Consider the following 23,530-nt stretch of genomic DNA (forward strand, 5'->3'; position numbering starts at 1 on the left):
CCAGAGAAGGAGGAGGACCGGAAAGAGAAGACGGGGACTCCTGACAGTGCACAGCATGAGCCTGTCTGCTCACAGACAGTACAGGGATGCACTGTGGAGTGGTGGAGACACCACAAGGACTCGGCTAGACGGAAATCGGGGCAGAAATTCCCATCCTGCTTCTGATCCGGCAGGGTTCGGACTAAAGGGAAGCGGCGTTGCTACGAATGCAGCCGCTGTGGTCACGGCTGGAGGGGTTGTCCCTGGAGGATGTCCAGAGGACGTGGACGTTGGGTCAGCTCCTCCTGATTTCTCAGTTATGTTTCCACAGGACAGGCCTGTGAACCAGATGACACCGTCTCCCCTTCCTGGAGAAGACCAGCCCTCGCGGGACATGCTGTTGAGCCCCATGGGGAGAGAGGGGCAATGTGGCAGACGGCCGGGGTCCATGCCCGGTCGGGAGTCCCTTTGCTATATGTTCAGGAGGAGCAGCCATGGACTGTACAATATCTCCCCAAGGACGCTAGATGGCCACCCCCCGGGTTGGAGCAGTGTCTTGGTTTCCCACAGGGCTCCATGGGAATTGGAGTTGGGCGCAGCCCTGTTGGGTCCCACAGGTGCCGCCAGGGGGTGCTGCAGCTGGGACTCCTGAGCCTGTATGGGCAGCGTATTCACCACACCAGGAAGTGCAGCTGGAACTTTGCAATTAACCACCTGGAGCACTTCCGGGTGGACTATAAAAGGGCCCAGCAACCACCACTCAATGGCCAGAGTCGGGAGGAGGAGGATGAAGCTTGACGGAAGAGTGGTGGTGAAAAAAGAAGAATGTGCTGTGTTGGTGCTTTATTGGTGTTTTGGGACTGTACTGTGGCTGGGGGACACATGAAAGACGTGCCCTCCAGGTGAAGAAAAATAAATTGTTGTTTTATTTTACGTGTGCCTCTGTGTCAGGTCGGGCGGCTATATAGTGCCTTTTTACAACACTGAATCACAAAATGAATGTAAAATCAATACAAAGGAATTAAAAAAAAAATTAATGGCATAGTTTAATCTTAAACGACGACCCAAAACCTGACCTTTTAACTAAATACTACTTGATCAAGTACAATCTGAATTTAAATGCCTTCGTAAAAGGCAAGATGAAAAGAAGGCAATAAGAAAATGAGGCAAATGTATTAATTTGCACAATAGTATGGCATATGAGACACACATGTCAAAAGTAAATTTAAATGAATGACATGGTTGTAAACTTTTAATGCACTGCTAAAGACTGACTTAACTGAAATGAGCACGTCTTAAATAGGCATACATTAAAAATGTGTGGTAAAACTCCACAAATCCCATCCTCAATTGTTCATCATCATCAACAACTTTGCAATTATACTCTAAACAAGTGTTTTTCAACTGGTGCGCAATGAGAGCTACTTAGGTGTGCCGTATAGGACTGCCTGTATAAGTGAGCAAAGGGATGAAGCAGCTGGGGAAAATGCGGCCAAAACTCACCATTGGTGCTTTTCCACTGCATAGTACGGCACGACACGGTTCAGTTCAGCTCACTTTTGGGGGGTTTTCCACTGGGAACAGTACCTGGTACCTGGTCCTTTTTTTAGTACCACCTCAGCCGAGGTTCCAAGCGCCGAACCGTTACCAAAACGTGACGTGTAAACTCTGCTGGTCACTGATTGGCCGGAGAAAATCGTCATTACTGCGTCACTGAACTTGCGACACGAGAAACAACAGACCCGCTAGATTTTTTAGCACAGCCAGCGAAGGTTCGGACGCACCATTTTGTTTTAACCAAAAATGGCTGTTTCAGTGATCTATTGAGGAAGTACAGACATTCCTCTCGTTGGTAGCCGAGGAGTGGATCCAGCGAGAGCTGGATGGGGCGACGCGGAATGAAAACGTTTTTCAGGAGGTCGCTAAGCTCTTGGGCACACACGGCTACCATCGGACTTACAAACAGTGTAGGGACAAGTTAAAAAAAAATGAAGAGCGACTACAGGAGTATAAAGGACCACAACAGCCGGAGTGGTTCAAACAGGTGCTCGTGCAAGTTGCCGTGAAGTGGAAGTGAAGAACACCATTCCGTCGATATGCTCCATTGTTGTGTGTTTGTTTGTGGCGCGTTTACGATGATGTCACGGCAGTAGAGGCAGCGCAACTATAACGACACGTGAATAATCCCGCCCACTCTAAAGCGGTACTAAACTGCAGTCGAAACGCAAAACCGAGCCAAACTGAGCCGAACCAAGGTGAGCTGTACTGAACCGTGCTGTGCCGTACTATGCAATGGAAAAGTGCCTTAAGTGCTGTGTCTGCAAATGGCAACCTGCTTTTTTGCTTTTTTTTTTGGCAGTGTCTCCGATAGTCACGCCAGTACAGACAGTTTAGCAAGTGTATAGATCTAATGCTTTTGTGATTGGTAGAATCGTGGGATTTTTTGTGTTTCAAAAGTGTGCCACCACAGAAAAATGGTTGGAAAACATTGGTCTACCTACACCTTTGCTCTTGTCATGCTAAAAAAGTTCTCTGTAGTAGCTATCTTTCTTAAAAACTGACACCATGCATAACTTGGGTGGTTATGTGGCATTCTATGCATAAATTAGTGAAGATACTGCAAACAGCAATAATGGGCAGGGATAATCAATACCAGGCATGGGAAAGTTAATGCGCTAATATTTGAGATCAATGTGGTCTGTTTAACGCATTAAAAAATATTGTCGCATCCAGGGCCAGCAATGAGGCAAACACCTCAAGCATTACTTTGGTCAGAGTGGCACTTTCATGGTGTGTTTTTTTTTTAAATATTACGAAACAATAATACTGTAAAGATCAGGCTGGAGATGCAGTGGGCCTGTGGCTGTACAGCTAGGAAGCACATTGCTTTTTAGAAGGCACAGTACATTTTACAAGTTAAAATATCTGAGGTAGAGGAGGTAGTCCCACAAAAAGGGTGGATGGAGTGTGACAGATGGGTTTGAGTGTGAAAGAACAGAAGCGCTTTTGTTCGGCGTTGGTGATGGAGCACAGTAGGGATGGGTGATATCACTATTTTTGAAACAGATACCGATACATGTATTTTATGTGTCAGATTTACAATACCGATATTGCATATTTTTTAAAGAGCATAGGAATTTACTTTCAAATGATCATTTTTTAGAATTGCTAAAATTAATGGAGTAAGTAAGAACAGCTATGAAGAGGATGAAGAATGGAATGGCCATTGGTCCAGATGACATACCTGTGGAAGAATGGGGGTGTTTAAGATAAATGGCAGTGAAATGTTTAACCAGATTGTTTAATTGAATCTTGGAAAATGAGAGGATGTCAGAGGAGTGGAGAAGAACAGTACTGGTACCGATTTTTAAGAATAAGGGTGGATGTGCACAGCTGTAGTAACTGCAGGGGGATAAAATTGGTGAGCGACAGCATGAAGTTATAGGAAAGAGTAGTGGAAGCTAGGTTAAGAGGGGAGGCGATGATTAGTGAGCAGCAGTATGGTTTCATGCCAAGAAAAAGCACCACAGATGCAATGTTTGCTCTGAGGGTGTTGATCGAGAAGTATAGAGAAGCCCAGGAGCTGTATTGCGTTTTTGTGGACCTGGAGAAAGCATATATCAGGGTGCCTTAAGAGAAGTTGTGGTATTGTATGTGGACTTTGGGAGTGACAGGAAAGTATGTAAGAGTTGTACAGGATATGTACAAGGGAAGTGCGACAGTGGTGAGGTCTGCGGTAGGAGTGACGGATGCATTCAACGAGGAGGTGGGATTACATCAGGGATCGGCTCTGAGCCCTTCCTTATTTGCAATGGTGATGGACAGCTTGACAGGAGAGATTAGACAGGAGTCCCCGTGGACTATGATGTTTGCTGATGACACTGTGATCTGTAGTTAGTGTATGGAGAAGGTTGAGGAGACCCTGGAGAAGTAAAGATATGCTCTAGATAGGAAAGGAATGAAGGTCAGTAGGAACAAGACAGAACACGTGTGTAAATGACAGAGAGGTCAGAAGAATGGTGAAGACACAAGGAGTAGAGTTGGCAAAGGTGGAGGAGTTTAAGTACTTGGGACCAACAGTACAAAGTAACAGGGATTGTGGAATAATTTGTGTCAGACAGGATTCAGTAAGAGTGAAAGTCTATAGGATGGTAGTGAGACCAGCTAGGTTATATTTTTGATTCCTCCCTTTCTTATTCCGCCCACACAAACCACACTGAGAAACTTTCTTTCTTTCACCTCCGTAACATATACCATGTTCACTCATTTCTCTCCTTTTCTAATGCTGAGAAACTTGTCCATGCTTTTATCACATCCCACATCGATTATTGTAACTCACTGCTGGCAGGATCCCCTTCTAATCTTATATCACAGCTCCAGTTGATTCAAAACTCTGCTGCAAGAGTCCTTACACGAACCAGCAACAGTGAGCACATCACACCCATCCTACTTCGCCTTCACTAGCTCCCTGTGTCTTACAGGATTGAATATAAAACTATATTAATAATCTACAAACCTTTAAATGGCCTTGAACCGGACTACATCAATGACCTTCTAAATCGCTATGCTCCTGTTCGCCTATGCTTCCTGTTCCTCTGATTCTGGTAATCTTGTTGTGCCTCACACTAACCTGCACTGTAAGGGTGACAGGACCTTCAGCTCCATAGCACCCAGACTTTGGAATGCCATCCCAAAATTAATTAGATCAGTGGACTCAATTCATTCTTTTAAAAAAAACAACTTAAAACTCATCTATTTAGGAAGGCTTTTAACTTAACATTCTGCTCTTTCTTTCAGTTTACTCTGTCCAGGTACTCAGGATAATTTGTGTGTCTGTTATATCACAAATTAGGTTATTTGTTTTTAGTTTTTCTTTTAGTATTGAATTTTGTATTTTACTCTGGTTTATTGTCCATTTTTGAATTTAATGCTTTGTTATCTGTTTCATTGTTCTATTCAGGAAAACATTTGTATCCAATGTTACATATATCCTGTTGTTTTTTTTCTAAGACTCTGTGAAGCACCTTGAGCATGGGAAAGGCGCTATATAAATAAAATGTATTATAATTATTATTATTATATGGGTTGGAGATGGTGACATAAAACAGGAGACAGAGCTGGAGGTAGCAGAGTTAAAGATATTAAGATTTGTATTGGATGTGATGAGGATGGAGAGGATTAGAAATGGAGTACATTAGAGGGTCAGCTCAGGTAGATGGTTTGGAGACAAAGTCAGAGAGGTGAGATTACGTTGGTTTGGACGTGTGCAGAAGATAGTTGCTGGGTATATGGGAAAATGATGATAAGGATAGAGCTGCCAGGCAAGAGGAAAACAAAGACCTAAGAGAAGGTTTATGGATGTGGTGAGGGAGGACATGCAGGTAATGGAAGTAACAGAGCAAGATACAGAGACAGGAAGATATGGAAAAAGATGATCCACTGTGGCAACCCCTAATGGGAGCAGCCGAAAGAAGAACGGGTCAATATAACTAATATCATGACACAGCATCATGGTCACTAGAACAAACTTTTTACAAAGTATATTTTAACAAAATGAATAAATTATGTCATTTTCTATCCTGCTTACTGCAAATCATTTTTGGGGGGGGCGTTATGGTTTTTGGGTTGAACACACCAAACACACAAAAAGGCCAATTTAGCTTTCCCAGTTCACCTAACCTACATGTCTTTGGATGGTGGGAGGAAACTTACGGAGGCATTGGAAAAACATGCTCCACAAAGGGAGGGTCTAGGTCACAAACCTCTGCCTCTTTACTGTGAGGCAGCAGCATTACCACTGCACCACCATGCCACCCAAAATGAAAATACAAAAGCAATAAAGATAATATGAACTTTTACATTTACATAACACATTGGTTATTGCTTTAATAAATGTAAACAAGCCAATCACTTCTCCAAAATACTTAAAACCAATCGCCTTAGAACACTAACATTTACAAAAAAAAAACATACCCACATTTGCATCTTCCATTATATTCTGCCCTTCTGTTTTATCGAAAAAGATTTTGTCATATTAACTTTATAGTTAGGCAAGTTTCAAATTTGTGTTTAGGAAAAAATAATCCTATTTTGCCTCTGCGGGTGCAAGGCAGGAACAATTCCTGAACAGAGCAGGAGCCTATCACATGGTGAACACGCACATTATCAGGGGCTAATTTAACTTTGTCAATCCACCAAACATGCTTGTCTTTAGAATGTGAGAGAAGATAGGAGCACAATACAAATTTAACAATACAAAATAAAGCAGAAAAATTATATTTTATTATACTAGATGCTACTATTGTTACTAACACAATTAAAATACTTCTAAATCCACTGAACTTGCAAAATAATTAAAATTTTTATACACATTTATTTGTGCACTCTTTGGAAAGAAAATCTACTTTCAGTGAAAGTTTTCATCTTCAAATTAGGCATAGCTATTAAGTATTTTGCAAAGTGCAAGACTATTTAACATTTTTATTTATGTATACTGGTTATACTATACCTTTCATTTTAATTAGCAGAAAAAACAAAACAGACAGAACCAGTGACAAAATGCTCTGACAGTGATGCTTTACACTATTGTGGGCCCTCTATTATGCTAACAACAGGCTTTATGTTTCATAGGTATTAATGAATGGTAAACAGCAAAATGTTAAACTCAACTTAAAAGTCTTCAGTAAACCCCTGTCAACATAAACTGCTAGTAGCAGTCACCTGGATAATGTTTCATGCCTCTTTGAAAACTTTCCTGCAGCATGCTTTATCTGAAACCAACTGTAGCTAAATCAACATGCTTCAGATTTTAACTTTTTGATGTTTTTCAAATTTCTTTTTGTTGGTCAGTGTGTGTGCCTTTTAAATGTTTAAATGTGCTTGTTGTTTTGCCACTGTACTGTTCACTCTTCTCACAAATATTGCACTGGGTGGATGTGTTCTTTTTCATGTGTAAAAAATAGCCACGTACAACGCTATGCTTTTGGTCTGCCATTGTCGTACACAGCCTGCACTTGTGCAAGGAGCGTGGGTATACGGTGTCCTTGCGTCACAGGGCGTCTGCTCAATTCAGTACATGAGAACAGAAAGTGCGGTAGCACATACTATGTCTCTGCAAGAACCTTGCTTTCGTATCTTATAGAAAAAAATAGTAATCGATAATTTTAAAGGTACTCGATACCAAATGAGTACAGTTTGATTATTTAAGTGATGATTACTGTGGTATCAATCTGCCCATCCCTAGAGCACAGGAGTCACACGGGGCGGCTGTGCCATGGCTGCAAAGAAGGAGCAGAGCGGTGTGTGGGAACAGCACACAGTGAATGAGTGAGTAGAAGGGAGTGAGAGTGAAATAGCAACAGGCTTCTTGGCCATAACACTGAAGCAGAAGACTTTATAGAGGGGTTACACAAGTCTAAGTGTATTTAAAACTTTAAATGTATGCCAATAAGAGATGCTTCAGTTAAATCAGTCATCAGCAGTGCATTCAAAGTCAACAGTCATTTCAACAGTTTAATTTTTACTTTGACATGTCTGTGCCTCACATGCTATGCCAAATTGATAACACATTGTCCTTGATTTCTTTTTGTCTTCTTTTTAACTTGCCTTTTAGGAAAGCATTCAAATTTGTTAAAAGTAAAGTTTTAAGGTCATTGTTTAAGTTTAAACTATGTCATTAATTTTTTAAGCTCCTTTGTGTTGATTAAAATATAAAAATTGTGATTCAGTGTGTATTTACTTTCATGTTTTATGTATTCATTTTATAGTTACGTTTTAAAGTTAGATGCAATTAATCAAAATTAATTAGATACATTTATGTGATTAATTAGTTAATTCTTTTTAAATCAATTCCCAGCCCTAATCTATACACTTCTGTTTCATAGAATTTTGTCATTATATTAGGGCAGTAAGCACTGTAAGCTACCTGGAAGACTGACAAGTTAGATACAGAGGTACTAGAGACTTATTTTGGTTTCAGTGCCACTCAAATAAATATATTTTGTGTGTATGTGATACGACATTGATTCAATCTTGCAGAAACATGAAATTGACAAAAAAAAAAGAGAGATCACATAATTTTTACCTTTGCTACTTTTCTTTAGTTTTGCTTCATGACTACCATAAAGCCCCCTTCCTCCTACAACCCTGCATCTATATCGGTATGTATAAATCAAGGCAATGAATATCAGTACCATGATTTGACATGTGTCAAGGTGCTGTGAAATGTGCAATTTGAAACCATTAAATAAAATTTTATTAGTCAAAATTTTTAAAGGTAGTATATAAATATACTGGATGTGTATGTAATTCTTTAGGTTCACACTTAACTTTTTTGTATTATTGCATGATAAAAAAAAAAAATAAAAAATTACATGAGAATGCCGTCCTGACCAAACCACGCCCTGACGTGATCACCTTGTTGGCAGCCCTGGATACGATCATTTTTAATCCGTTAAAGAGGCTACATTAATCTCAAAAATTAACTTGTTAACTTTCAAAGGCCTAGTGCAAAAGTATTCTTAATCAAATAAATACTTCCCTTTAAATTTTTAAAGTGTTGTATTCACTACTCCAGCCATTTGCAGCTCCTTTATTACATAAGCAGAGTAATAGCCATTTACTTGTGAGTATGTAATTTAAGCATAATAATGCCAAAAAAACATTAGTGCATAAGGGATTAGTATTATTTAAAGGAGAGGTATTGACACTACAATGAGACCAGTTTCTATTTTGTATCAAAATTCTTTTATATGTATGTGTAGTTTCCAGTTTCTACAGTTAATTTTTTGCACATGTATTTTATCAAAAGAGAAACAGCATAGCCACATAGTAGTTACCACTATAACCTCAGGGCAACAGTGCCCTGTTTGAATCATAAGTTCAGTTGCTGTCTGTGCATAATAGGAGGGACAATAAACAGGTAAACGCAACTTGCCTTTTAATACTGGTAACTGTGAGTAGATGAACACAACAGTTTCATCACATCTCCACAGTCTTCCTGCAGGTCAATGCATTTCTTGTATCATTCAACTAACTTCTTCATTCTTTGGGAGACAAAGTATTTTGGCTGCACTTCTTCCTTAACCTCATCAACAGAGCTGAACCTGCAACCATCTAGAACCTCTTTAAGTGGACCAAACTGATGATATTCACATGGTGAAAGATCAGAGCTGTAAGGGGAATGATAAAAGAAGTTCAAACCATAGCTGTTGCTATGCCACCACTGTTGCAGTTGCTGCATGGGGATGAGTGTTGTCATGGAGCAACAACCCCATTTTTGACAGCATTCCTCTTCTTTTGCTGCAAATTGCAGGTTTCATTTTCTCTCTAAGCACATAACAGTGCCTTGTACTGTAACAGATTGTCTGTTTTTCTGATAATGCCCCAGAACTGGATCTTTTATGTCCCAAAAGGAAGTCATCATGATTTTCTTGTTTGAGGGCTGTCATTTTAATTACTTCTTTACTGGAGAAGAAAGGTACAGTATTTACACTGTATGATTTTTCTATTGCTTTCCAGTCCACAGTGATGAACTTAACTCCAGTGACAATCTGCTCCATAACACTCAAATCTATGTCATAACATTTTAGAAACTGGGTCGCAAACTCCACGTGCTGCTGCTTGTTCAGATTATTAAGTTTTTTGGGTACCTGAAGTCATCATTCACCATGGCATGTCCAGATGCATAGCGGATACCCAGCAACGTAATATGTCAGCCTTCTCTGATGAAGGCATTTGCCATGTCAATGTGTGCATGATGTTGATGGTCGACCAGATTGAGGTTAATCAGTTACACTTGTTCTTCGTGCTTTAAACCTTACTACTCATTCATAAACTTTTCACTGAGTTATGCTGTTTTCAGTTACATAATGAGCCAACATGGTCCAGTGAATTTGAGCAGGTTTCACTTCCTCTGCCCAAAAAAAAAAAAAAAATCTCATTGTGGCTCATTGTTCAACAATGGTGAAATCCTGCAATGGAGTCTCCAGGTTTATTTGACCTTGGCCAAACGTTTGGTACAGCACTGTGCTGTACATATTAAAACTACCCATAAGCCAGTTCGGATGTGTTGTATTGCATCAGCTTTTGTCCATTGCTGTTACCGAATATTTTTAAATTCCCTTTACTTTTGGATTTACTTTCATATTACTCTTTTCTTCCTATGCCAGACTGTGTTTTCACTATGTATTCTGTATGCTTCCTCTCATGCTAAAAAGACTTGTATTTTAAGTATGTTTGCAGTTCTACAGTGTAAATATGTGCTTGGGACCCACCTAACTCAATTATTTAATTAGAAAAATTTGGGAAGTAGTTAAGCGGCGAGACATTCTTTTCTCTTTTCTGAACATAACATGAATATAATCTCATATCACCTAACAAAACACAAAGATTATGCAAACAAATGATACAATATGAAATATAAATATATAAAACACTATAATGAAATATAAAGATTATATACCTTATTATTTCCAGAAATCCTTTCTGTTTCATTCTCTATCTCTTGTCTGATTTCATCAAAGTCATTGTAGATCTGAAACAAGTCCAAGGCTGACAATGACATACTGACATTATTCAAACATTTCAGCAGACACACTTTTGATGTTCAAAAATATATACTTATTTATTTTCTTAACCTCTTTTGTAAAGCATTTAGAAGGAACATACATTGAACTATAATATTGCTCACATTAAAGCTGCACAGAGCATATGCCACTATAAGCTTGCTATTGGCTCATGACATTTCCTTTTACACTATAAGGCCTACATACCTATATGAGCTTATTGGACATTCCATTCCAAAATCATTGGCATTAGACAGATAAAGGAGTATAAGTGATATTAGATACTCATGTTGGATGAGAAGACCCAACTTGCGGCCTTTATTCCAATTCATCACAAAGGTGTTCAATAGGGAAGAGGTTAGGGCTTTGTGCAGGTGACTCAAGTTCCTCCACACAAACAAATCAAACCATGTCTTGGACTTGGCTTTCTGCACGGGGGCACAGTCATACTGGAACAGAAAACAGCCTTCCCCAAAATGTTGCCACAAATTTGAAAATGCGGCAATTCTCTAAAAGGTTTCTGTGTACCTCTTGCTGGAAGAAAGATGATTAGCACAGCCCTGAAAAACAGTCCCAGTCCATTATCCCTCCTCCACCAAATTACAGTAGGAACTGTGCAGTCCAGAGGGTTAGCATTCTACTGGCATCCACCAAACCCAGATGTGTCCATTATAGGACAAAGTGGACATTGCCTGTTTTGTTAAGATTTAGAGGCACACAAGGCCTGTTAAGACAGCAGATTTAACAAGGATGCAGAGCTCAAGCTGCACCCCCTTCCCCCACCCGAGTTCCTTAGTAAATGGCTGAATTGAAGTCCATACAAATTTCAGCCCAGATAGGAAAGGTGTAAAATCAGTTGAGCTGACACTTTTGCAGAATGTCCTTCAGATAAAAGGTTCCAAAATGGACATTCATCACATTTTCATTGCTCCAGACAATAATGGTTGCATGCTTTACAATACTCCTCCCTTGGCCATACAAATAGTGATTTTAGGCTTGTATGCAGCTGCTCAGCCTATTTCATGAAGTTCGCACTGCACAGTTCTTGTGTTGAGTTGCTTAGAGGACAGGCAAATTTTACATGCTATGTACTTCAGCACCCAGGAACCTGCTCTGTGAGTTTGCACAGTCTTAACACTTTCTGGCTGATTTGTTCTTGCTCCTACATGCTTCCATTTCACAATAAGAGCAGTCAATTACAGTTGACTGGGCCAGATCATTCAGAGCTGACATTTCTCATATTGACTTATGGCATAAGAGGCATCATATGACAGTGCCACATTTAAAAATCACTGAACTTTTCAGTACTACCCATTCTACTGCCAAAGTTTGTCAATAGAGATTGCATGGCTATGTGCTTTATTTTATCTGTCGCAATGAGTGTGGCTGAAATATCTGAACCCAATAATTCGGAAGATTCTCCACATACCTCTGACCATATAATGTACCTTTTTCATCCACAAGACTGAATACAGAGCAAAAGGTAAAACCATGTAATCACATGCTTTTGAAAATGGAACTTTAATTCACAGGTTTCTTTATTAACATTTAGAATTAATTTTTATTTACAATAGAAAACTATTCAAAGGAACTCAGTATGAATTTATATTTGCATTACAGGAATGAGAAATTTCCATTCTTGTAATTTGACAGTGGATGGTGTCTGCTAATTTATTATTGTCTCTTCTCCTCCCATTATAACCAATTTCTTGACTTTGTGGTTTCATTACAATGAAAACATTACAGATTGGTATGGCATACAATACATTCAAATCCCATTCCCAAATTCCTACCGATATAGGGAGCAAAGAAATAATAAAGATTTAACAAGAAGAAATCACTCAGGGATACTGCAATATTCAAAATGGTTTGGCAGATTCAGTGAACTGATAATGACAATATTCAGAACTGTCCAACAGATTCAATGAATGGTAGACCAACACTAATAAATGTCTGTAACATTGTCCAACGCTTGCTCATCATAAAGTGCATTTTTTTTCTAATCTCAAGTAAAATATGACGCTTTTTAACCCCTGTCCTGTGATAGATGGATTGGGCTACTTCAGTCGAATAGTAAAACCTGGCATGTTGGCAATTCACTGCAAGTTACTACAACAGATCATTAAACAGCACTGACCAACCCAGGTGTTACCCCAAAAAGAGGTGTTATAGGATTTGGGATTATTGAAAACTCAAAACCGTCTGATATAAAAGAAAAAATTTTACTCCAATTAGATCTCAACTTGCAATAACCTCAAAACATACAAGTTTCTGGCAACTTTGATACATTGGATAGATTGAGTCACGAGATGTGCGCAAAGTACAGTTTTGTGTAGGTTTAGATTATGTTTTGCATATATTGAAAAACAGCACTTTATATAGAGCTGACTTTTATACATTATCTGAAAATCTAATGTTATCAAAAACAAAATAAACATCGACCAATTCTTATTTTATTAAATTATTTTGAACACAAAATGAGGCAAGTTGTTAGCACTAAATGCTGTCTCTAATTATTTAGAAATAAGCCTTTTTTGAGAACACTGGTATAGTCAGGAAACACCGCTTACATTTTTAACACAACTAAATTAGTTCAAGTAATGATACTTGTTTCATACCGAAATTTGATTTGTATATCACCAAATGACGCTTCTTTTTCCAGTACTGCATACTCTTTTCATTATTTTAATGACAAAATGATTCCAACCACTTACTGCTTAACTTTCTGGTACCTTACAGATCTCCAAGTATTTTTTTAGGGAATGCACAGTCATAGTTTAAATTTTCCACAGCCTGACCTTTCAATTCAGTACTCATTTGATACTCATAAAAAGCCACAGGACAGCCGATATGGAATATGATGGGCAGTACTGATCCAACACAAGAACGAATAAGTAGTACTGGTTAACTTCTAAATAAAAATTCTAAACAACAGTTTTGTTATTGATCGAATTGATTATAAATTGAAGATATCATGTAGCAGCTTAGTATAATTATACTGTAAATATTTTAGAACACTAGTCCATACAATGACTTATGAGGAACCTCTTCACACAAAGAAAAAATTTTCATAGTCAGAGAGGATTTTGAACTGATTCGTAGTTCATTAGAATAAAATGATACAATTTTCAAATTGTACTTGACAAAAGAGGCATTCTACTTTGTTACAGTACAAGTAAGCATCCCATAAGACCAAAAAATAAAATAGTTTTGTTCTGAACTTAAAACTACATTTACCTTATTTTTTGTGTGTAGGAATTTTCCCCATTCTTCTGAATCACCACCTTTAAATAAAGAAAGAAACTCTTCTTAAGAAAACAAAACTAAAGCTAAAAATGTATTAGTTAAATGAAAAAGCTACTGTATTAAAAACAAAACAAATAATTGACTGATTCTCCTTATCATCAAATTATTTTGGCCACAAAAAGAGACAGGTCTTCCAGATAATAGAAGATATTTATGGGTTTTACTGTATCAGTGTCCTAGGTGCTGGAGAATGGTGATGTGCTGCTTGCTGATTAACACATACAAATAAGAATTTAAATTTACTCTGTACATGTGAAAATAAATCTCTCATAAACCAATAAAACTGTGTCCATTACCTCACATTGACGCTGGGAAGTCATACAAACATAGGATAAACATAGTTCCACTAAAAGTTGCAATTCATTATGTAATTTAGATCCAGTTACGATGAGTGTGTGTGTATATGTATGTGCATGTGTATTTATCAATTCTCCAGAGAAAAATTGGCCTCAACGAGCCAGTGGCTCCTAAAAGAAAAAAAATTAGGAGCCAATAGCTTTGATTTAGATGCCAAATAATCAAATGTGCAAAATATTAATCTTTCAATCTCATAACTTTCTAACCTCCATGTATGTGTGCCTAATTCTTTTCCTTCTCCTGAGCAGTGCATCCTTCCCTTGTATTTTATGTCTGTCTTGATGATTTGGGTAACTGAATACCATTACTGTATAACTTTCAAACTATGTACAGTCATTAAGAACAGTGTATTTTACTCAGGCTCCATGTCTGTATCATTGACCATTAGAATATCAGTGTCAGAGGACCACCAAGTGTAATGCGGTCTTCATTTCTTCGTGATTGAATGACATCTAGAGTTTGACATAGGGCTCATCAAACTGCTCAAGTGTTGGGCCTTCTGTGCGGATTCTGACTAAATCCTCAAAGATTGAGACATCAAGTGGGTTTCACACTTTTGATTTTATTGTGTTCTATACTGAAAAGCCATGTTCACACTAAGCTGCTGAAAGAGGGAAAACAAGAATGATCTCAACAAGATGTAGAATATTCTGGAAATCTGTGCAATAAAGCTCTTTTGTCAATAAGACTTCCCACAAGTTGAGAAGACTTATCTAAGAATTGGCCTTTAATTAGAATTTTTAGCAATCTCCATTCTGTTTGTAAAGCCACAGGCATTCATCAACAATACTTCTTGATACTATTTAATTAAAATGTCAATCTCATTTTCTCCAAAAGTGGTTAAATCATCTGGTCATGGTTCAATACCATATTTTCAAACTGGCTTTCCAGTTCCATGACTGTAACCTCCACTGTTTTCTCAACATACAATTGAAGGTTCTCTCTAAAGTTGGTAAGACTTGCACCTTTGAGATGGATATTCTAAAAATAATGCCCATATTGGTACTACTCACTAATTTTCACCGCTTTTTAGTTTTCAGTCTGTCCGAGATCTTTGTGATACACAGATTTTAATGCTGAGCAAATGATTCTAGGCCATTGTGATGCAGAAATTCCTTCAACGTTCTATTGTTTAATGTTCCATCTGATATACCCTTGATTGTGAGAACACAACTGTCAATAGCTGCTACAGTCTGAGGCAAAATCAAAGAAGGCATTTCTATAGCTCTGCTCCAGCCATGGACACCAGTGAACCCGTACGAGGATTTAACAGAAAGCCACAGTAGACATGAAAGTGATATACAGTAGAACCTCATTTCACGACCATAATTCGTTCCAAAACTCTGGTCGTAAACCGATTTGGTCGTGAACCGAAGCAATTTCCCCCCATAGGATTGTATGTAAATACAATTAATCTGTTCCAGACCATACGAACTGTATGTAAATATGTATTTTTTTAAGCTTTTAAGCACAAATATAGTTAATTAAACCATAGAATGCACAGCATAATAAAAAACTAAATGAATAACACTGAGAAAACCTTGAACAACAGAGAAAACTAACACTACAATAGTTTGCGATATAGCGCTACCAACCGCTGGCTAAAAGCACTTTTTTAATGAGTTTTAAGCACAGGGAAAAAATGAAAATTTGAAAAAATCTGTAATTTAATAAACCACCAAGAAAAATAATATTGCAACAATGCAGCTACAAACCAATCGCTGGAAACAGAAGTGAAAACAAAATCAAGCCCAGTGCATTCTTTAACTGCCTTCGTATCTTAATGCGTCCAGCTCTCTCTCGCACTGCCTCAGCGTATATGTGTGTGTGTGTCTGGCACTCTCTCACGGCACTGCCTGTGTGTGTGCGCTCGCGCTCTCTCGCTCGCTGCACAGGAAATGCACAGGGAGAGACTGAACATGTACAAACCGAAAGGGAAACTGGCTTGTTCGTATACCGAGTGTGTTGTCTTTAACCGAGGCAAAAGTATGGCAAACTTTTTGGTCGTAAACTGAGTTGTACGTGTACTGAGACGTTCGTGAACTGAGGTTCCACTGTAGTTTTCTACAACTTTTTAAAATACAGAAGAAGAATTTTAGCACAGTGTTGAACAGTGTTCATTTCTAAGCAGCAGAAAGGGAAGCACACATTTCAACGGCTCTACTCCAGCTGGGGCAATAAGTATTCCCTTCCAGTGGATAGGACAAAAGTGTACAGTGGAGAAAAAAGTGACAAGAGTTCCTAGATTCTTTTAAAAAGGTTTTACACAATTTTAGCTGTCTAGTATTCATTTTGTAAACAAGACTATTTCAATATAATAGGTTCAGCCATGGAAATGAGATTCCCATCTGGTGGAAGGGATGGAGAGGCACATTAGATATGAACGTGCAATAGAATACTGCTTGATAGGCTTATTAAAGACACTGTGCACCATTTAAAGTACACAGTGTTCAAAGTCTGATCAGTTTTAATCTGCCATAATCATTTGTGGATGTAATATACAGGAAAAAAGTTTTATAGGATAATGACTGCTGTTGTGAAAATGAGATCCTACCCCAATTTAAAGGGGTGGTCATGACAGGCAAGGGATTTTATTTTTTATAGAACTAAACTATTATAAACTATTATACCAGCCAAAAAAGATCAAGAGGGAGAAACTTGAAATGACCTCCACATGTAAAACCAGTCCTGTTTTGAGGGTTTTCTAATTTTTGCCACTTTAGTGCACCTGTCGTTAAGTCCATGAACACCAATACAGCTGAAAGTGATTAACAATGACCTCAGCTGCTTAACCAACCAGAAAATTATCAGACAGGTTTAATTGATTTCATGCCAGGCCCAATAAAAAAAGTGTTCCTTTAATTTTTGTGAGCAGTGTATATACAGTAATCCTCGCTATATCGCGCTTCGACTTTCGCGGCTTCACTCTATCGTGGATTTTAAATGTAAGCACATCTAAATATATATCACAGATTTTTCGCTGGTTCACGGATTTCTGCGGACAATGGGTCTTTTAATATATGCTAAACGCTTCCTCAGTTTGTTTGCCCTGTTGATTTCATACAAGGGACGCTATTGGCGGATGGCTTAGAAGCTACCCAATCAGAGCATGTATTACATATTAACTAAAACTCCTCAATGCTATAAGATATGCATCCCGCGCGGAGCTTGATTGTTTGCTTGTCTCTGCCTCTATCTCACCCTCTCTGACATTCTCTGCACCTGAAGGAGGGGCTGTGAGCAGAGGTGCTGTTTGCACAGAAGCTGTTTGCCTAGTGGATATGGAGGCACATCTAAGAAATGCTGCTTTATTGCGGTGCTTCCAAAAGCACACTTATTGATTTTTTGATGGTTTGCTTTAATCTCGCTCTCTCTCTCTCTGACGTTCTCTGCGCCTGATGGAGTAGATGTGAGCAGAGGGGCTGTTTGCACAGAGGCTGTTTGCTTAGAAGATACTGACGCTCCTCTAAAAAATGCAGCGGCAAACTTAAAAGCACACATATTGATTTTTTGATTGTTTGCTTTTCATTGCGAGCACTCTCTCTCTCTCTCTCTGAAATTCTCTGCTCCTGAAGAGAACAAGATCTATTTGCATTCTTTTAATTGTGAGAAAGAACTGTCATCTCTGTCTTGTCATGGAGCACAGTTTAAACTTTTGACTAAAGGGTGTTATTATTTCATGTCTAGAGGGCTCTAATAATGTTAACAGTATGGGAGAGTTTTTAAGGGCTTAAAATATATAAAAATAACTAAACAAACATATGGTTTCTACTTCGCGGATTTTCATCTACGCAGGGGGTTCTGGAACGCAACCCCCGCGATCGAGGAGGATTACTGTATATATATATATATATATATATATATATATATATATATATATATATATATATATATATATATATATATATATATATATATATATATATATTGTCAGGGATGCCGGGGCAATGACCCGGCCGGGACGCCTTGAGGGACTGGAAGAGGGTCAATGCTCACCCTGGATCACGTGGGGGCTGCCTTCCTGGTTGCTTTGGGGGCCACGGGTAGAGAGCTTGGAACTCCAACCCTGTAGGGACCCGTGGTCACCACCAGGGGGCGCCCCAATGCCTTGGGGACCCTGGACCTCAGCACTTCCGCCACACCAGGAAGTGCTGGGGGGAAGAAGAGAAGGGACACCCGGAGAGCTTCTGGGAGAACAGCCGGCATTTCCGCCACACTGGGGTGTGTCCAGGGAGGAATGCCGAGACACACCTGGAGCTCATCCGGGATGATATAAAAGGGGCCATCTCCCTTCATTCGAAGCTGGAGTTGGGTGGAGGCAGGACAAGGTAGGAGAAGAGAGAGTGGAGGCGGCCCAAAGAGAAGGCATTGTGTGGCCAGGACTGTGTTGTGTGTGCACTATTGACTCTGTAAATAGTTGTATAATAAACGTGTGGTAGTGATGAACAACATTTCCGCCTGTCTGTGTCCGGGTCGCGTCCACTATATATATATATATATATATATATATATATATATATATATACTAGCAGAATACCAGCTTGTGGAGAAGTAGTGTGTTAAAGAAGATATGAAAAGAAAAGCAAACATTTTAAAAATAACGTAAGATGATTGTTAATGTAATTGTTTTGTCATTGATATGAGTGTTGTTGTCATATCTATCTATTTATATATATATATATATATATATATATATATATATATATATATATATATATATATATATATATATACACACACACACACACATATATAAACATATATATACACATATACATATCTACATATATACTGTATATACACATATATATACAAATCTACATATATATATCTACATATATATATATATATATATATATATATATATTAGGGGTGGGACTCGATTAAAAAAATTTATCCAATTAATTAGAGGCTGTGTAAGAATTAATCTTGATTAATCGTATGTAATCGCACACGTAAATTTGCCCCAAATGGCAAATGTTTTTTAATTTAAAAGGGTTTTAGTGGGTGACAGAATCAAATAATAGACATGGACATTAATATTGTAAACTGAAGCTGTTTTAATTTCTGAAAAAAAAGCTTTTAAACTGCATTTGAATTCAAAACAGAAACAAAAATATCATCCCTGGTTAAAATTGGGCAGACTTAAAAATAAAGTGGTAGTTTAAGTAGATTTTCAGAATAGTATTGTCTTTAAATAATAATAACCAAAATTTCAACATAAAGTGCAGTTTTTCTTCTTAAAAAAATAAGTCAGAAACATAATAAAAGGTAATTTGACCAACTTAATCTTTAAACTCTGAGTAACATTAGGCAAAATTATTTTGTACATTAGGCTAAAACAGTGTGATCATTGAACATTTTGTAATTAGATGTAATTAGAATTACTAACTGTCACGGAAGTCCAATGATCCCCAGTAAGAGCCACAAAGTCCACTTTCTGTAATGCATCTAATTTTGCTTGCTTTTCAGTGTGCACAAAACCATGCTTTTATCAAGGCTTCGGGTAGTCGAAATGATCAGTCGTAGGAACGCGCTTTATTCCGACTCTAACATTTTTGTAGCTGTGATGTGTGCATCAGTGTAATGGATGTACCAGGAAATCATGCATTGACAAAAGTTCCGTTGCTTGGAATTGAAAGTGTGATTAAATGCGTTATTTTTTTAACGCGTTATGGAGTACATGCATCAAAGCTTCTCAGCTGTGCTTGTGCTAAGAAAGGGAAACATTTTAAAAATAACGTAACATGATTCTGCGTTAACCGAATATTTTTTCATACGTCCCAAACCAAGGAGATGCGAAGGTAAAATGAATCAGGTAGCGCGTACATACTCATTGCATCCCTCTCGAATCGATCCTCGAATGTCGGCGTTAGAGGCGAAGACTCTACAATTGCGCCACAGCGTGTGGCTTGTCTATGCGAGAGTATGTACTCTAGATCGGGGTATATATATACACTAGCAAAATACCCGCGCTTCGCAGCGGAGAAGTAGTGTGTTAAAGAAGCAATAAAAAAGAAAAGGAAACATTTTGAAAATAACGTAACATGATTGTCAATGTTATTGTTTTGTCACTGTTGTGAGTGATGAGTGTTGTTGTCATATATATATATATATATATATATATATATATATATATATATATATATAAATAAATATAAATATAAATATATATATTTACACACACACACAAACATATATATATATACATATCTATACATATACACATACATATACATACACACATACATACACACAAATACATATATATATATATATATATATACATACACACACACATATATAAACATATATATACATATACATACATATCTACATATATACACACACAGTTATTTCAGTATCAGTGCAATACGCTGTTTGTTAAAACGGATGACACCAGCTCTTACGCAAGTCTACGTGGATATTATGAACTATCGTATTTGTTCAAGTTCTATTTAAATTTTAAATATAAGGAATTTTTATTTAGTCGACAGAAATATCTTTGGTAGGAATGGTAAAACAGACAGGAATATTATTCCTGAATAAATCAACTCAAACCTTAAACAACTTATAATATTTTGCTCTCCATAAAAATATATCCTGTTTAAATTATACAAGTTAGAAATAAAGTAAACATTAAAAGAACAAACATTCAAATTTCTTTACTCTTATGTAATTTTATATTTTATAAAAATAAACTTAGATTTTAAATATCCCAAAAGATTTTGCTCTCCATAAAAATATATCCTGTCAAAATTATACAAATTCAAATATGAACATGCTGCATAACAAAACCTAGAAATATAAATAAAATGTGTTCCTTTCAGCAATAAAAATCAAATCATTCAGTTGTCTTTGCTCATATGTCATTTTAGAGCTGGACGCCTGGCATCTTTTTTTGGCAACAGGTTCGTTTCTGTTTGGTGTGAGGTTCTGTGTTGTGGAGATTCTCAGGATGGATTGCAGGTGCTCATCAGTGAGGCGACTCCTGTGTGCTGTTTTGTTAGTCTTTATCACTGAGAAGAGCTTCTCACACAGATATGTGCTACCAAACATGCACAAGGTTCGAGCCGCATGTAGACGGACTTTTTTTGTTCTTCAAAGTCACCAAAGCGCCGTGCAAACTCAGTGTGCAGTGCGCTCAGTTTATCAGCAAAGTGCGTATTTGGGAACACCGTAGTGACGACTTGGTTTAACATTACTTGGTAATAGGGAAAGTGGGGCAAGTGGTTGTGTCTCCCATAAAAGCAGCCTCAATTGAAATCACTTTGTGATTGTGCATGGGTAAAAACGTCCGCTGAAGTGTCAGATTCTTATTTAATTCTTCTGCTTTCTGTATCTTCTGCATTGCATTCAGGTCTTTCAGGTTACCCTGATGTTTTGTTTTATAGTGCCGTCTTAGATTAAATTCTGTAATTACAGCCACATTAGCTACACAAATGAGACACACGGGTTCAGTAAACATATACTCAGCCTCCCATCGGTTTTTAAATGCTCTATTTTCAGAATCAACTTTTTTCTTCAGCATCGTGTGAGCTAGCTTCGCAATAACTTGCAGCATCTTAAGGTAGACTTGATTAACGCGCTAACTGTTCGGCAAGGCAGCTGAGGCGCTGCATTATGGGATCTGTAGTTTATTGTGTTACCAGCGCTTCATATACCCGGCTTTAATAACAATAATACAGAATATAAAATGATCTCGCGGGCCGGATATAATTACACGCCGGGCCGGATGTGGCCCGCGGCCCTTGAGTTTGACACATACACTGTGTGCACAATTATTAGGCAAGTGAGTATTTTGACCATATCATCATTTTTAATGCGTATATTCCAACTCCAAGCTGTATTAACTTGAATGCTTATTGGATTTAAGCACGTCAGGTGATGTGTATTTGTGTAATGAGGGAGGGTGTGGCCTAAGGAGATCAACACCCTATATCAAGGTGTGCAGAATTATTAGGCAGCTAGTTTTCCTCAGGCAAAATGGGCCAAAAAAGAGATTTAACTGACTCTGAAAAGTCAAAAATTGTAAAAGTCTTTCAGAGGGATGCAGCACTTTTGGAATTGCTAAGATATTGGTGTGTGATCACAGAACCATCAAACATTTTGTTGCAAATAGTCAACAGGGTCGCAAGAAACGTGTTGAGAACAAAAGACAAAATTAGCTGCCAAAGATTTGAGAAGAATCAAGCGTGAAGCTACCAGGAACCCATTATCCTCCAGTACTTTCATATTCCAGAGCTGCAACCTACCTGGAGTGCCCAGAAGTACAAGGTGTTCAGTGCTCAAAGACATGGCCAAGGTAAGGAGGGCTGAAACCCAACCACCACTGAACAAGAAACATAAGTTGAAACGTCAAAACTGGGCCAAGAAATATCTGAAGACAGATTTTTTTCAAAGGTTTTATGGACTGATGAGATGAGAGTGACTCTTGATGGACCAGATGGATGGACCTGTGGATCAGTAATGGGCACAGAGCTCCACTCCAACGTGGAGGTGGGGTACTGGTATGAGCTGGTATTTTTAAAGATGAGCTAGTTGGACCTTTTGCATTGAAGATGAACTCAAAATCAACTCCCAAACCTACTGCCCGTTTTTCAAAGACACTTTCTTCAAACAGTGATACAGGAAAAAGACCATGATTTTTATGCAGGCCAATGCTCCATCACTTGCATCGAAGTTCTCCACTGCGTGGCCAGCCAGTAAAGGCCTTAAAGATGAAGGAATAATGACATGGCCCCCTTCCTCATCTGACCTAAACCCTATCGAGAACTTGTGGGCACTTCTTAAACGCTAGATTTAAGGGGGAGAAAAACAATACACCTCTCTGAAGAGTGTCTGGGAGGCTGTAGTCACTGCTCCACAAAAGCTGATCGTCAACAGATCAAGAAACTGACAGACTCCATGAATGGAAAGGCTTATGACTGTTATTGGAAAGAAGGGTGGCTATATTGGTCATTGATTGATTGATTTATTTTTTTTGAAATGTCAGAGATGTTTATTTGTAAATTTTGAGGTGTTTGTTTATTATTCTCACTATAACAGATGAAAATAAACAAGTGAGATGGGAAAATTTTCATTTTTCCTTTAGTTGCATAATAAATCTGCACACTAATAGTTGCCTAATAATTGTGCGCACATATGTATTCCCCTGATGATGTTCACACTCACATTTCTGTTGTGAAACATTCAGGTTTCAGGTTTATTAACATTTTGGATTGACTGATAGCACTGTGTTTGTTCCATATTAAAATTAATCCTCAAAAATACAACTTGCCTAATAATTCTGCACTCCCTGTATGGACTAAATAGAACTTGAA

General features: G+C 38.0%; 1 protein-coding gene across 13 annotated transcripts in view; it reads right to left on the minus strand.

Moving 5' to 3' along the window:
* Window positions 1-23,530, minus strand: part of dnm1l (dynamin 1-like) — a 200,844-nt gene that overhangs the window by 128,131 nt on the left and 49,183 nt on the right. For 12 of the 13 annotated variants that reach the window (XM_039769937.1, XM_039769930.1, XM_039769935.1 and 9 more), the window contains 2 exons: window positions 13,782-13,828; window positions 10,442-10,513 (listed from right to left, as the gene is read on the minus strand). In XM_039769937.1, the coding sequence (XP_039625871.1) occupies window positions 10,442-10,513; window positions 13,782-13,828 (119 nt within the window). The remainder of the gene's footprint in view (window positions 1-10,441; window positions 10,514-13,781; window positions 13,829-23,530) is intronic. The other variant, XM_039769941.1, reaches the window with a different exon arrangement.

Source organism: Polypterus senegalus, chromosome 11 (assembly GCF_016835505.1).
Source record: "Polypterus senegalus isolate Bchr_013 chromosome 11, ASM1683550v1, whole genome shotgun sequence".
In the NCBI taxonomy this organism is placed as follows: domain Eukaryota; kingdom Metazoa; phylum Chordata; class Cladistia; order Polypteriformes; family Polypteridae; genus Polypterus; species Polypterus senegalus.